This window comes from Peromyscus leucopus, chromosome 3 (genome assembly GCF_004664715.2).
Source record: "Peromyscus leucopus breed LL Stock chromosome 3, UCI_PerLeu_2.1, whole genome shotgun sequence".
NCBI classification, from domain to species: Eukaryota; Metazoa; Chordata; class Mammalia; order Rodentia; family Cricetidae; genus Peromyscus; species Peromyscus leucopus.
In genome coordinates this window covers 61,790,723-61,804,632 of record NC_051065.1, presented here as the reverse complement: position 1 = coordinate 61,804,632, position 13,910 = coordinate 61,790,723, and the positions used below count along the sequence as shown (strand labels likewise).

At 53.8% G+C, this 13,910-nt stretch overlaps 1 protein-coding gene across 1 annotated transcript; it reads left to right on the top strand.

Moving 5' to 3' along the window:
• Positions 1-837: 837 nt before the first annotated feature.
• Crygn (crystallin gamma N) lies at positions 838-8,784 on the top strand. Its single transcript, XM_028879463.2, has 4 exons — positions 838-906; positions 2,987-3,235; positions 5,317-5,462; positions 8,579-8,784. The coding sequence occupies exons 1-4, from the start codon at positions 886-888 to the stop codon at positions 8,712-8,714; spliced, it is 552 nt and encodes a 183-aa protein (XP_028735296.1). The 5' UTR covers positions 838-885; the 3' UTR covers positions 8,715-8,784.
• The last annotated feature ends 5,126 nt before the right edge of the window (positions 8,785-13,910 follow it).

Genomic DNA, 13,910 nt, shown 5'->3' with positions numbered 1-13,910 from the left:
AGCAGAGAGGCCCACAAGTGTCCCCCAGAGCCCCCTTTTAACTAATTAGGACCTCTTCCATCCCCTGGAGCTTCTCTCTCCTTTGATCCCAGAGCCTGTCCCCAGGGCCACCAGCCCAGCAGTTTGTGTGTTTACTCTTGAGGCTTCAATAGACTCCAAATACCTGTGGGCCAGGCAAATTCTTACACCTGGGATCAGTGAGCGTATCGCTCTGTAAACAGATCCTTGGCATCCAGGGTGGTCCATAGTTAGGGCTCAGGTACTGACCCGCAAAGTACTGTAGGTCTCCTATTGCAGATCCTTGACCTGCAAGGCAGGTGTCACCTGGGATCTTCAGGGGGAGAAAAAAAAAGTCAGTGCGGGAGGGAAAGTCTGGGAGCCCATACCCCAGCACCAGGCAAAGAGGTCCACGCGGCTGTTGTTGCCCACCCCACCCACTCCCAGGTAAGTTTGGGAAGCTAGGACTCCATCCATTATCCAGAAAAACAAACAAACAATCAAATTAAAAGACAAAGACAGTATCTTATTAGCCTGCAACCAGGTAAGAAAAGCGCTGCAGGTCACGGGCACTGAGCCGCAGCTCGGGAGGGGTGGGGGTGGGGGGACAAAACAAGGGGTTGAGGGGACTCTCCCAAGCCGGGGTGCTGAGGCCCTGACTCAGCGGCGCAGCGGTGGGCTGGGCACGAGGGTCGGATCCAGAGGCACTGAGGTCTAGGTCGTTTGTGTGGGACACTGGGTCGGCGGGCGGGTCATGGCGCCGGCTTAGCACGCCCGACAGCACTAACGCGCGGGTGCCGGGCCAAGCAAATCTTTTGTCCCGGGCGGCGCTGAGCCAGCAGGCGCCACAGAGTATATACCGGGTCCCGCGGCGGCCAGCCACACACCATGGCGCAACGCTCCGGGAAGGTGAGTGCGGCCAGCGGCCTCGGGGACCTCCCCCCCCCACGCCGCGCGTGGGGGTGGGTGCAGACTGATCTCGGATGCTCTTTGGGTCTGACAAAGTCAAGCCAAGTTGGCTTTATTTCTTAATGAGATGGAGCGACTTCCCCCTGTTGGCTGAGGGCGTGTCGAGGGCGTGGAATAGGAAGGTCGCCCTCTCCCATCCCTCCTTTTATGAGATCCTCAAATCAGGAGGAGCGTGGTCAGCTGGCTTGGAGTGGTGAATCTCTGATGGCCCCTATGGTCGGAAGATCTACAGTCTTTTCTTCACTACAGGGTGGCCAAAATGTGGTCTTTGCCCCTCCGGATCTCTCTTCCCACGTGACTTGGGAGAGTTCTGGGCGGGGGAAGCCTCCTCTCCCCACTAGACTTGAGGCTGGTTCTCAGAGTGTGTGGAGATTGAAGGGAACCTCCAAATCCTTGAAATGCTGAGATCTCCAGGAATGTCCCAGAGGCCCTAACCAGACCTGCCTTATGCAGGAAGGGTACCCACCAATGTGGCTATCCCTTGTCCTCCTCTAGTGTCCAAGTTCTGGCTGATCCAGGAACCCTTTGGCCTCCAGAGGCTCCCAGGATGCCCATCATTGATGGACACCATTGATTTGTCCGCATGAACCGGGGTGTGCTTCAGTAACAAACAGCACCAACATGGCAGAGCAGGAAAGGAAGAAACCCCAAATCAGTGTTACCCTGGCTCACAGACATCCATTCCCACAAAACACCTTAACTCCAAGGGGCAGGGACTTGCCAGTGTACAATCCTTTGGAAAAGGTGCAAACAGAGAAACTGGAGTGATCAGTTTCTGGGTGATACGACTATATTCCTACAGAGTCCTCTGAGACCATAGTTCTTGAGTCCCAAAGAGCTGTCGAGTGATTGGATTCCCTGTGGTGGGAAGGGAATATGCAGGCTATGGATACTTCACCTGTTTAGTTTGGGACAATGACAACCTGTCCGTATTACTAATAGGTTGTCTATTACTACGAGGCTATGTCTGAACTGCCAAGAGGTCCACATAATTCCAAGTCTGACGCCTGTCAATTACTCAGGCATGTCCGTGAAAAAGCTGAAGATCTGAGCGAGTGTGCTTCTCTAACATGCACAGAGCCCTGGGTTCCATCCCTAACCCTGCATAAACCGGGCATGGGGGACTTGGCTGTGTTCTCAGCACTCAGGAAGCGGAGGCAGGAGGATCAGAAGCTTAAGGACGTCCCTAGCTACATAGTACGTTCAAGGTTATTCCGGGATAATTAAAACCCTGTCGGTGGGAGAAAAGGCATGAAGATCAGTGACATTTAGCCCTCTCCTAAGAACCCTGCCCTGGCTTCCACAGGTTCCCTTCTCCAGTTAAGGAGGTCCCAGGATTAGAAAGTTTACTCTCTGAAAAATGAGTTATGGTGACTTGTTCTGCATGACATTTATGCTTTTAGAAAACGTTTTCTTTAATGCTATTGTGGGTGTTATATATAATGACAAACAAATGCTGAGTTTAACAAATACAGTGACAGTCTGAAAATAGCCTGATTTCAAGTGGGCACCGAGACTAAGGGGACACCCCTGTTCACAGATAGCGGGGCGTGTGTCGGTGAGAGCCTGGTGGAGCCATGTCTGGGTAAGCCTGTTGGCTACTTGACCATTCACTCTCTGCCCATCAGTAAACAGTGTCAGTCCTCTACCGCAGTGAGCAGGGATGGAAGTCTGGGTTCCACTGAGGATGTGGGGCCCAGATGCCAAGAAGCCTGTGACCCAGAGTCTTTTTCTGAGACCGCGGTTCTTTAGACCCAAAGAGTTATTGAATGATTGGAATTTCAGTATTAGGAACTTCGCTTTTTGAAAAATCAATGTTAAGTTATGATGACTGTTTTTGCAAGACATTTATGCCTTGAAAGACATATCCTTTAGTGCTATTATGAGTGTTAAGTGTATCAACAAACAAATGTTTAGTACACCCATGCCCACGTGTGAGCATGTGTGAGCATGTGTGAGTGAGTATATGTGTGTAGGTCAGATGGGACCCTGATCCAGAGCTCTCACCTGGCTGTTCCAGATCACTCTCTATGAGGGCAAGCACTTCACAGGGCGGAAGCTGGAGGTCTTTGGGGACTGTGACAACTTCCAGGACCGAGGCTTTATGAACCGAGTGAACTCCATCCGTGTGGAGAGTGGAGCTTGGGTCTGCTTTGATCACCCTGACTTCCGAGGCCAGCAGTTCATCCTGGAGCACGGTGACTACCCTGAATTCTTCCGCTGGAATGGCCACAATGACCACATGGGCTCCTGTCGGCCTGTGGGCATGGTGAGTGAGTCACTCTGCCTGGGGGCTGGGAACTTGCAGCTCAGGCAGGGGGAGGTCACCCTGGCATCTGATCAGAAGCACGGGCACTTCCCAACAATAAAACCTTAAAAACTGAGAGAACCCTGTCCAGACCCACACTCACGTGAGCAGGCGATGCTGTGAGGACCAAGAGGGATAGGAGACAGAACACAAGAACCTCTGGGAGTTGCCAAGGAATCCTTTCAGATTTCTGAGCCAAGCATGTAGCTAAACTTCAAATGTTTAGATTGTCAATTGACTAGGGGTGCACTCATCAAAAGCAAGATGAAAGGTTGGGGATATGGCCCAGCTTGAAAAGTGTCTGCCTCACAAGTACAAGGACCTGACTTTGCATTCCCAGAACCCATAAAACACCAGGTGTGATGGGACCTGGGACCCCAGCACTGGGGAGGTGGAGCCAGCAGACTCCCCAGCGTTTGCTGACCAATTAGTCTAGCCAAATTGAGATGCTTCAGGCTCAGTGAGAGGCTCGCTCTAAAAATAAATAAATCAATAAAGTGGAGGGCAGAATGGATAAGGTGTACAAGCCTGAGTTTGGTCCCCAAAACCCATGTAAAGACAGAACAGAGCACGGACTCTACAATATTGTCTGGTCTCCACACACACGTGTGTACACGTACACATACAAAACAAAAGTTCTTAGTAAGGTGGAGACTGATTGGGAAAGATGTCCAAAATCACCCTCTGACTTCCAACACACATGCTCACACATGTGCCTGGGTGTACTCCTGTGTCATGAGCACATACATACACAAGGTAAGGCTGCTCTGAGCATGAGCATCTACCCATGCAGGTTACCTTGGAGCATTATGCTGGCCCTCAACGTTCCAAACTTGGAATGAATAATGGCAGCCAAAGTGCCAGCAGGACCAGTAAGAAATCTGAGGGGACAGGGCTCTTGAGTTGCACAGATGGTCGCTTCACAGAACTGTGGCCTGAAGTGTGTAGGGAGAGCAAAGGAAGGGTATTGCTCCCCCTAGAAAAAGTCTCGTTTCTCTCCAGTCTCCTTAGGGTGGGATTTGGGGAGTGAGTGCTCCTCAGGTCACAGGTATGAGATCTGCTCTCAGTGTTGTCCTTTGGGTGGGAAACAGGTGATTCTGGGGACCAATGTGGGCAGCTCTCATCAGAGTGTCTGTCGGCCAGGGCATCCTGGATGCCTCACTGGGACTCTGGCCAACATTTGAGGAGTCTGGAGAGGCGCCACTCTGCATGGGGCCCCTTTTCTTTTCTATATCAGTTCCAGAATCAGCTGGGCTCTGGCACGTTCAACTGAAAGAGTGCTTCCCTAGTGTCTCTGCCAGGATGTGGGCATTTGGAGAGAGGCATTAGAATGGTTGGCTCTGGATCCTGCATAATGCTGTTTATATGAAAAATATACAAGATATCTTATGAAGGCTGTTCTTGTTAGAGCCATCCCAGGCTTCATAGGAACCTGGCCAGTAGGGAGGGGGCTCCCCTCTCCTTTGGACACCGGGTGGGTGATCACGCAGGAAGATGTATGCACTGGTGCTAGTGAATTATGATGTTGAAACCAGCAGGGACTTCAACAAATGAGAGTCATTGTTTTAGATGTCTTGGCTTACTGTTTTCATAAAGGGTTCTATTACACTTCTAAAATATTATCGTTTGGAGGCCTGCCTGTAGCCTGAAACCAAGGGTGAATACGCCAAAGCTGGGACATGAATCCCCCAAGTGGAATGCCTGGAAGGAGCCAGTGACTGCCCCCCCCCCCCAGCTCCGATCTTACTGTGCTGGCCTCTAGACAGTCGCCCTCACGGACCTTGGGTCCTTAGTTGTAAAAGGTGAAGATCGGACCAGTTCAATGGCTTAGGTTTTTTAAGTGATAGGAGACCCTTTCTCCCACCACATCTCATGGAAGAAAACCAGTGTGTGTGTGTGTGTGTGTGTGTGTGTGTGTGTTGGGATGGTGAGTACGCACTGGGTCCCAGTCTAGAGCAGGAGTTGTTTCCTTTCTCCCTGTGCACGGGGAGGAGAGACTTGCAGTATTCCTTTTTCCTTCCCCACCTGCCTGGGTCCTGGAGCATGGAGAACATTTCCGCATAGACATCTTCGAGGGCTGCAACTTCACAGGCCAGTGCCTGGAGTTCGTGGAAGACTGCCCCTTCCTACAGAGCCGGGGCTGGGCCAAGAGCTGCGTCAACGCCATCAAGGTGTATGGCGATGGAGCGTGAGTACAGCGGGGCAGCCAGACAGGTGTGGTGGGGTGGGTAGGCATCAGGTGTGGTGGGCATGGTGCCCCTGAGCCACAGGCCTTCATCTGCCTCACCTGCTCCAGGCAAGCAGTGAATCTGTCTTTCAGGAAGGTGTCAGGGCCTCAGAGGCTCCCCGAGACCTCCCCTCCGGTGTGCCACACCCGAAGGAAAGGAGCATTTAGGAAACTGTGACCATCTCGGCTACAGGACTGAACGTCTAGACTGTCTGGCCTTCTTGAGTCACTGGACTCCAGAGAACCCCCACTCAGGGGGCTCAAAGCTACACAGCAGTCCCACCTTCTCTGAGAGGGTACATCTGCCCAGCTCAGATGACCCCAGACCTAAGATGGCTCTGCCTGGTGGCCAACAACCCACACCAGCTTGTTGGGCTTCAAGAAGCTCTCATAGGATGGATAAGAGTACCAGGAACTTTTGCCCATCTTCTCCGTTCCAAAAGAGCTGTCAGGGCGCAGTGTTTGCCCTGTGGGGCAGCTCTCTGTGTACCCGTTCACTGTACACACAAAGGCACATCACACTGGGAGTCTGTCCACTCTGGAGACGGCATCGCCATTTTACAGACGCACAAACTAAGATTGTAGCTAACTAATCCTTTCCACAGCAGAGGCCCTGCTGGCACTGCAGCCCGGTGGAGCCCCTTCCGCTCCAGAGCTGGGGACCCTACCCCCCAGCAGAAGAGCCCCCCAGGCTCCAGCCTCCCTGTGCAGGGCTGGAACCAGAACTTGGCTCCTCTGGAAACGTGCCTTCTATATTTCTGAGGCTCAGGCCCAGGGCCCCTCTCCAGGGGTCAAGGGAAGGCTGAGAGAGACAAGGTGTGCTCAGAGCAGACCTGCAGCTACTATTTCTCCCAATACCTGGCCTTGGCCCCCCTAAGCTGAGGATATGGGGGTAGGAGTCCAAAACAACTTGCCTTGGGAAATCTGCAGGCTAAATTGTGTCTCATGAGGCCAGACGCATACTTAGGTGTGGAAGATGTCCTAAGACCCAAGACATAATCCGCCAGCAACCCTGGGGATCTTGGGAGAGGGAGAGGGAAGGCAGGAGTGAACTCTGATTGTGATTGGAGGAGCTTTTTTTTTTTTTTTTTTAAGTTTTTTGGGACAGGGTTGCTCTGTGTAGTCCTAGCTGTCCTGGAACTCCCTCTTTTGACCTTGAACTCAAGAGATCCTGCCTCTGCCTCCCAAGTGCTGGGATTAAAGGCGTGCGCCACCTCCACCAGCCTTGGGGTATATAATCTTTAATCTCCACTTTCCTGGAAGGAACCAGGCTCAATGGTCAGGAGATGGAGGCCAAGGCAGTGGGCCTCTGTGTTGGGGTCCAAGGTACGCTTGTCTTTTCTCTTCGATGACCTTAACTCTTCTGTGATATGCCTTGGGTCCCTGAGCTCTCTCTGGGATCTGCAGCAGTGAAGCAGGGCCCCTTCACCACCTCCCATAGGCCAAGAGCATTCCTTCTGGGTTCCATACCAGCTTAGGAGTGAACCAGCACGCACGTATCTGCCCTAGAAGGCATGGGCAGAAAAAGCAGGGACCTTCTCCCGACATTCTAACAGACTGAAGTGGCATGCGCTCCCCTTTTTTAAATTAAAAAAAAAATATTTTATACCTGTATTTTGCCTGCATGCATGTGTGTGCGCCACATGCATGCCTGGTGACCACAGAGGTCTGAAGGGGGCATTGAGTCCTGGACCTGGAGTTACAGACAGTTGTGAACTGCCATGGGGGTGCTGAGAATTGAACCTGGGTCCTCTGGAAAAACAGCCAGTGCTCTTAAGCACTGAGCCATCTCTTCAGAGACCCCTTTCTCCATTCCTTTACCCCAGGAGTTGCAGGTGAGGAGCCAGAGGATTAGCCTTCATGCCCAGTCAGGTCCCTCTTCCTCTTGGGACGTCCACAAGAACTCCAAGGTGGCTCAGGGCACTATAGAGCAGGGTAGGATTAGCTCACTCTCTTGGAGACCCCAGCAATGTGGTGGGGTGTAAGGAAGCTCAGGTGACCCGGGCCTGCTCTTGTGTCCAGCAGGTGCTCTCCAACACACCTCCCTCCTCTCTCTCTCTCTCTCTCTCTCTCTCTCTCTCTCTCTCTCTCTCTCATCACTACCGTTAGAATTTATCAGGCGAGAGGTCAGGATAAGGAAGGGAGGGGGCTATAGTGACTTGGAACGGCGAGCTGGGGAAGTGGGCTGCGTGGCCTTTAGTGGTCTCTCTCCTCTGAGTTCATCTGTGAGCAGAACCTTGGGCTAAGGAGCTCACAGATTCCCAGTCTGTTCCCTGCAAAGAAAACTCCTTGACCGGCAGAGTGCTTTGGGAGCAGGAACAGGTTCCTACAAAGGTCAGGGCAGCCCTGTGACCTGGATCTCAAGAATCTCAGAGATCTGAGCGGGCCCGGGGGAGCTCTGTTTCATAAAACCACCGTGGTCCAGAGGAAAGTTGTTTTCTACTGTGGTGAATGGGCAGAGGGTGGGAGGGGGCGTGGGGGGGCGGAGGGGGGCAGGGTGAGTCTGAGCTAAAGACTGAAGGGAAATGCAGAGCCAGCCCTTGCCCATGGTACTTGCAGTTCTGGGTGCAGCCAGGCCTGGAGGTCCCTCCCCAACTTTCTAAAACTCCCTAGCCCCGCCCCCAAACCTGACCCCCAAGTGGGAGGGTGCACAGGGCGTCTTTTCCTGGGTCCCACACGCACAGCTCTACACTTGTCTCAGGGATGGTGGTGGGATGGGCAGGACTGGTCCAGTCTCTGATGAGACTCTCTTCCTTACACTTATTCCCAGGTAGAGACCACCAGGGCTGTTGGCTGAGTGGATACACAGTGGAAATGGTCCCCAGTTTATGTCAGTAGTCCTATCAGGGGCTGGGGACTGTGTGCAAATGGCCCTTTGGAGGGCGACTGGGCCGAGTGCGTCCCGGAGTCACTGCCGCCCTTGTCAGTTACTGGGCAGTCCCCTGCTTGTCCCACCCCGCACCGAGCCGATCCAGCCACTGGTGCCCAAGGCAGTAAGGCGCTAGGACAGAGGGGCGGGGCCGGGGACTTGCCCTCGTGGCTCCCGCCCGCTGACCCGCCCTTCCCCTGGCCTTCAGGTGGGTTCTCTACGAGGAGCCCAACTACCGCGGCCGCATGTACGTGGTGGAGAGGGGCGACTTCCGCAGCTTCTCCGACTGGGAGGCCCACAGCGCACGCGTGCAGTCGCTCCGCAGGGTGCTCAACTTCTTCTAGTCCCACCTGGGGACGTGCAGCCTACGGAGGCAATAAAGATCCTGAAAGCCGAGTGCTGGCCGGCCTTGGAGTGCTTTCTGGGTCACTCCCCGGCTGGGGACCGCGGAAGCCTGGTGGAGCAGCGAGGAAGCCAACCCACGGCGCTCCCAAAGCCTAGCCAGAGCGGCCGCCGCCTCAAGGCCCAGGGCCACAAGAGGGCGCCCGAGAGCAGGACGCAGCCCGAGTCTTTTCTCCTGCCTCGGGACCCCACCCGAGAGGAGGGGCGGGGAGTTGGGGGGCTGGGAAAGGGGGTGAGGGGCCAGGAGGAGGGGCAAGGCTGGGGATGGCGAGAGAGGTAGAGGCGGGGCCGAGGAGAAGAAGAGGGGCCAGGTGGTGGTGGGGGAAGGGTAGGACGAGGTGGGGGGGTAAGGGGATAAAAGGAGGGGCGGGGTCGGAGAAAAGAGGGGTGGGCTGGGCGGGGAGAAGAGGCGGGCCAGAGAAAGTGGGCGTGGCCAAGGGGAAGAGAGATGGGGTTGATGTAGGGAGGGGAGGGGCCAGGTGAGAGGAGGGGCAGGGCCAGGTGGAAGAGGAGGAGTCAGGTCCCCGGAATGCAAAGAACCGAGACCTGAAAGAAGATATCAGGGTCCAGAGGCACTAGACAGCGTCTGTCTCTGCAAGGTATCTCTTCGCCTTCTCCTTCGCGCGGCTCCAGGTGCCAATATACGGGGCTTCCCTGTCGACAGGGTCGCTCCAAGACTTTAGGTCCGCCTTGGGGCTGGGCGTAAATCTGGAGAGCATATTCCTAGGAGTGGAGAGAGAGAGGAACCTGTCCAGGAAAGACTCCTGCGCCTAGGCAGTGGGGTTTCCGGTAAGAAAGTCCACACCCTCAGAGGCCAGCGTTGTTCAACCTAGCTCCCCAGTGAAAACAGCAAGGCCTTGGAGGGGAATTTTCCAGACGTGATGGTGGCCCGGGCATTTCCCTGCCCCTGCCTGCATACCTAGACCCTCCCAGCCCAGTGTCTCTCGCCTCTCCTGCCCCATCTCCATCTCCCTACACTGACAGAAATGGAGAAGAGAACGCCATTAAAGATCAGTCAGTTCACCCAGGATGATGCTGTCACCAGGAGCTGGGCAGGGGCCAAAGATGAGTGACCCCCAGAAATGTACTGGGGGACCCCTGAGTCACCACAGGACAGCAGAGGATTGTTCTAGGTAGATTATCATTAAGCTCTCTCTGGGCTTGGCAGAGACACAAACACAGAGTCACCTTCTGCCTTAGGAGTCCCCAGAAGGACTTGTCGACTCCCCCTCCACACCACTGAGAAGCCACTAAAGCTGAGCGAACGGAGAGCTTCCCAAGCAGACCCTCCATCCCCAGGAGGCTCAGGCCAAGGACCTGAAGAAACACTCGAAAACAAGCCAAATACCTTCTCCTTCTCTGGTATCACTGCTTCCCCTTGGGAGGGGAGTTTGTTTAGAGTTGAGCCTGAGTGTTTTTTTTTTCCCCTCTGTCACAGAGCTCCAGCCAGCTTGTCTCCATGGGCAAGCACATCTGCCAGTAAGGCCTTCCTGGAGGAGGTCAGGGCCCTGCCCATGCAAGCCAGCTTCCCCTGCCACAACTGTCCACCCCCACCAACACCTCTGGAGGAGGGCAGAGTCCAGCTGGTCCTGGCTAAGGGTCTCACGGTCCTTTGCTCATTATCGATGGCATTATTGTGGGCATTTATTGAGCACTGATTTTTATACCAGGCTCTGAGGTAGATATGATTCCTGCAGCTTTACTTAATATATACAATAACACCAGTGCTTATTATGACCACCAGACACGTGAGGGTGGTTAGATTCGGACACGTTAAGTAACTTACTTAAGGTTATACGGTAGGCAAGATGCAGACCCTTTGCCCCTAACTGAACCACACATTTGCATGTCCTGGCATATTTGGCATGAACTTGGAGATAGCCAAAAGCCTCTGCTGGCCTGTCCTTACTCTGTGAAATAACCGCAATCTTATCTGTCATATGCACCTTACATATGTAAATGCAAAAATCAAATTATGATGACGCAGGCCCATAATCCTAAACAGAGGCAGGTAGATGACTGCAAGGTCAAGGCCAACTTGATCTACATAGCAAGTTCCAGGCCAGCCAGGAGTGAGGCCCTGGCTAAGAAACAAAAACCACCCACAACTAAATAAGCCAAGCAACCTCCAGAGGATCACGGTGTATTGCTGGCGAATGGCAGAATGCATGTACCTACTGCCATGGAGCTGTGTACCCAGACGAGGTGAAATGATGCACTTTATGGCCTGTGGGTCGGTGACCGTGTACTTGAGGGAAACGGAGAAGTGCTGGGTTCCAGAGGGACTCGAAACTCTCATTCACGTATGCTCCGTGCCTCAGTGTCCACAGGTGCACAGTGGGATAATAGCCCACCCTTGTGGGGGAAGGGCTTCCTCCTGGGAGCCAAATGGAAGCTACCGCCCTGCCCGCCTAAGCCAGCCGCAGGGGCCCCTCCTGAACTGGCCTCCCTCCCCGCTCGCTCTCAGGAACAGAGGCACCTCATTAGGGTGAGTCAAGGCTCCACGCAGCTTTGCACTCCTGGGTGACCTCCCTGTCACCCCAGCCCCCTGCTCGCTAATCTGTCAGCAAATCTGCTTTTGGTCAGGAAGAAGAAAAACAAGCTTTTCCCACTACAGAGCCTGTGGGCAGCTGTGCAGTTTATCTGAAGTCCGTCCAGGGGGTCGATGGACCGAGGATGAGAGCCCTTAGTGCCGAACATGCTTCTCATATTTCTGTCTCCACTCGTGGTTTGGAAAACTGGGGCTTTTTAGAGCCACCTCCTGTGTCCTCAGCCCTGAGACTTCACCATCCCTCAGACCCCTCGCTGATCAGGGATCCGCAGGCATTGTTTATCAGGTCTAGTCAGACCACAGGAAAAACCTTTCCTTTGAAGCCCACACTGATGTCTCCTCATCTCTGTGGTATGTCTCTCCCTGCTCCTCAGCCCATGCCAGGACTATGCTATAGACTCTGTCCCCTCCCTTCCCTGGCCTCCCTCTGTCCCATCTCCAGCTGTGCCCTGCCTGGCCACTGCTTGGTTGGAAAGCCTAAGGGTCCTTGCTTCCCTCCAGAAGCCTCAGCAGAGTTTTCAACCGAAACCTGTGGGACAAGACAGTGTTTAGAACCCAGCTTCATGGCTGAGGGTGGAGCTAGAGGCAGAGCCCTTGCCTGCCTTGTGGGAGGCTCTGAGTTCGAGCCCTATCACTGTCAAATAAATAATAAACCCCCACCGAGTTCCCTCTGGTGTGTTAATGCTCTTCTCTCGCTGCTATGTCAAAATGCCTGCAGAAGCAACTTGTAGAGTGATTTGGCTTATGGTCTCAGAGGGTACAGCCCAGCATAGTGGCCAGACTGTGGCGGCTTTTTACAGGGTCAGCTGACAGGGAAGGAAGCTGGAAGCCCCGGGCAGGATCAGAGATACACAGTCTTCAAGGCTGGCTCCGGAGACCTGTATCTGGGAGCTGGACAATCTGTTCCAAAGGTTCTACATCTCCCCAAAACTGTGCCACCAGATGGAGACCAAACATGCAAACACGTGACCCTATTGGGGGGCATTCTACATTCACATCATACCAGCTGGAGAAGATACAGTTCTGGAGTCAGGTGGTGGCAGTGTGCACACAGCAGTGTGAATAAATAGTTCCACTGCCACCGAGCAGTGCACCCGGCCACAGTGGCCGTTGGTGGGCTTGATGCTTAGCAGCGCACCCGGCCACAGTGGTGGATTTGATGCTATGAGGAGTTTGCACACAACAAAAGCCTCACTCATCCTGCTGAAGGACTCAGAGCCTCGGAGCCATGGGCAGGTAACTGAGGTACTGAAGACCCTTCCTGACCTTGACAACACACTGGCTCTCGCTTGCCCCAGGCATGCCTCACACAGCCCTTATCCCATCTGTCACCTTTTTGTTGAGCTCAGTGTGGGGAAGGGTACCCTGGCTGCCGAGGAACCTCAATGGGAGACCCAGTCAGGCCTCTGCAGAGCAAGATGGAGACACGTGAGCCTAACTCAACTTTCCCCAGCCCTGCTCAGCCAACAGCTCCATGGCCTTGCATCAGCGAAGACACAGACAGGAGTCACTTTCCATTCCTGCTTAGCCTGTCTGTACAATGGATGTTTTTACAAAGAGGCTGTTTGCTTCCCTGCTGCCTGTGGACCTGCTCCGCTGCCTGTGATGTAAACGGTCCTGTGGAGATCAGCTGCAACCTTTTCCTTGTGACCTCTCTGTGGCGGGGGAAGGGTGGACAGGGTCAGCATCCTACAAGTGTGCAGCTTTTTGCACAGTATGTGACGGGGGGAGGGGGAGTCACTGGAGCCAGCTGACAGACGTGCAGCAGCGTTTGGCTGGATTTGGGGGGTGGGTCCAGGGAGTCCAGCCTGGGTCCAGCCTGTGGGTATGAAGCCCTTGCTGAAGTGTGGGTCAGTTTCAGTGGTCGGTGGCACTAAGTCAGCTGTAGTTAAGTGTTCTAATCCATGAGACCCCGTGTCTATACTCCCTGGGTGGGGACAGAGACCCTGGGTGGGATGGGGGCCAGTCATTGTCAATAGAAACAGCATTTAAGATTAGGTAGGCCTAGGCCGGGCAGTGGTGGCACACACCTTTAGTTCCAGCACTTGGGAGGCAGAGGCAGGCAGAGCTCCGTGAGTTCGAGGCAAGCCTGGTCTACAGAGCTAGTTCCAGGATGCCAGGACTGTTACATAGAGAAACCCTGTCTAGAAAAAACAAAAACAACAGTTTAAGGTCAGGTAGGACTCAGACCGAGGCCCAAGGCAGTGTAGGGGAGTGGTTAGGAAGATCCTTTCTATCTGCCCTACCCATCTCTGAACATCCAGAGTAGGAATCCCGCTGCTGAGGAAAGCTGATTGGCCTTGCCTCTGGGCCCCTTTCCCACAAAAAGGAAGTGCTAGGCTTGCGGAGAGGTTGCTTGGAGGTGCCCTGGAGTTTCTGATTCACCAGAACAGAGACCACAAATGGACACTATCTTTGATATTTTTCCATGTTCATTCTCTCTCTTCTCTTTGTGGGTATTTGTGTGTGTGCACGCATATTTAAATCACCACATGCCAGAGCATATACTTCTATTTCATAAGCATATGAAATATGAAGTTATAAATCATTTGTAACTCATTATTCTATAATATTGAGTTGAGGGAAG

What these genes read in the sequence shown, in the direction of transcription:
- Crygn (XM_028879463.2), top strand. Translation starts at nt 886, where the DNA reads ATGGCGCAACGCTCCGGGAAG. An exon ending in TGGCGCAACGCTCCGGGAAG is followed by an intron (nt 907 to 2,986) that starts GTGAGTGCGGCC and finishes TGGCTGTTCCAG; the next exon opens with ATCACTCTCTATGAGGGCAA. An exon ending in CCTGTCGGCCTGTGGGCATG is followed by an intron (nt 3,236 to 5,316) that starts GTGAGTGAGTCA and finishes TGGGTCCTGGAG; the next exon opens with CATGGAGAACATTTCCGCAT.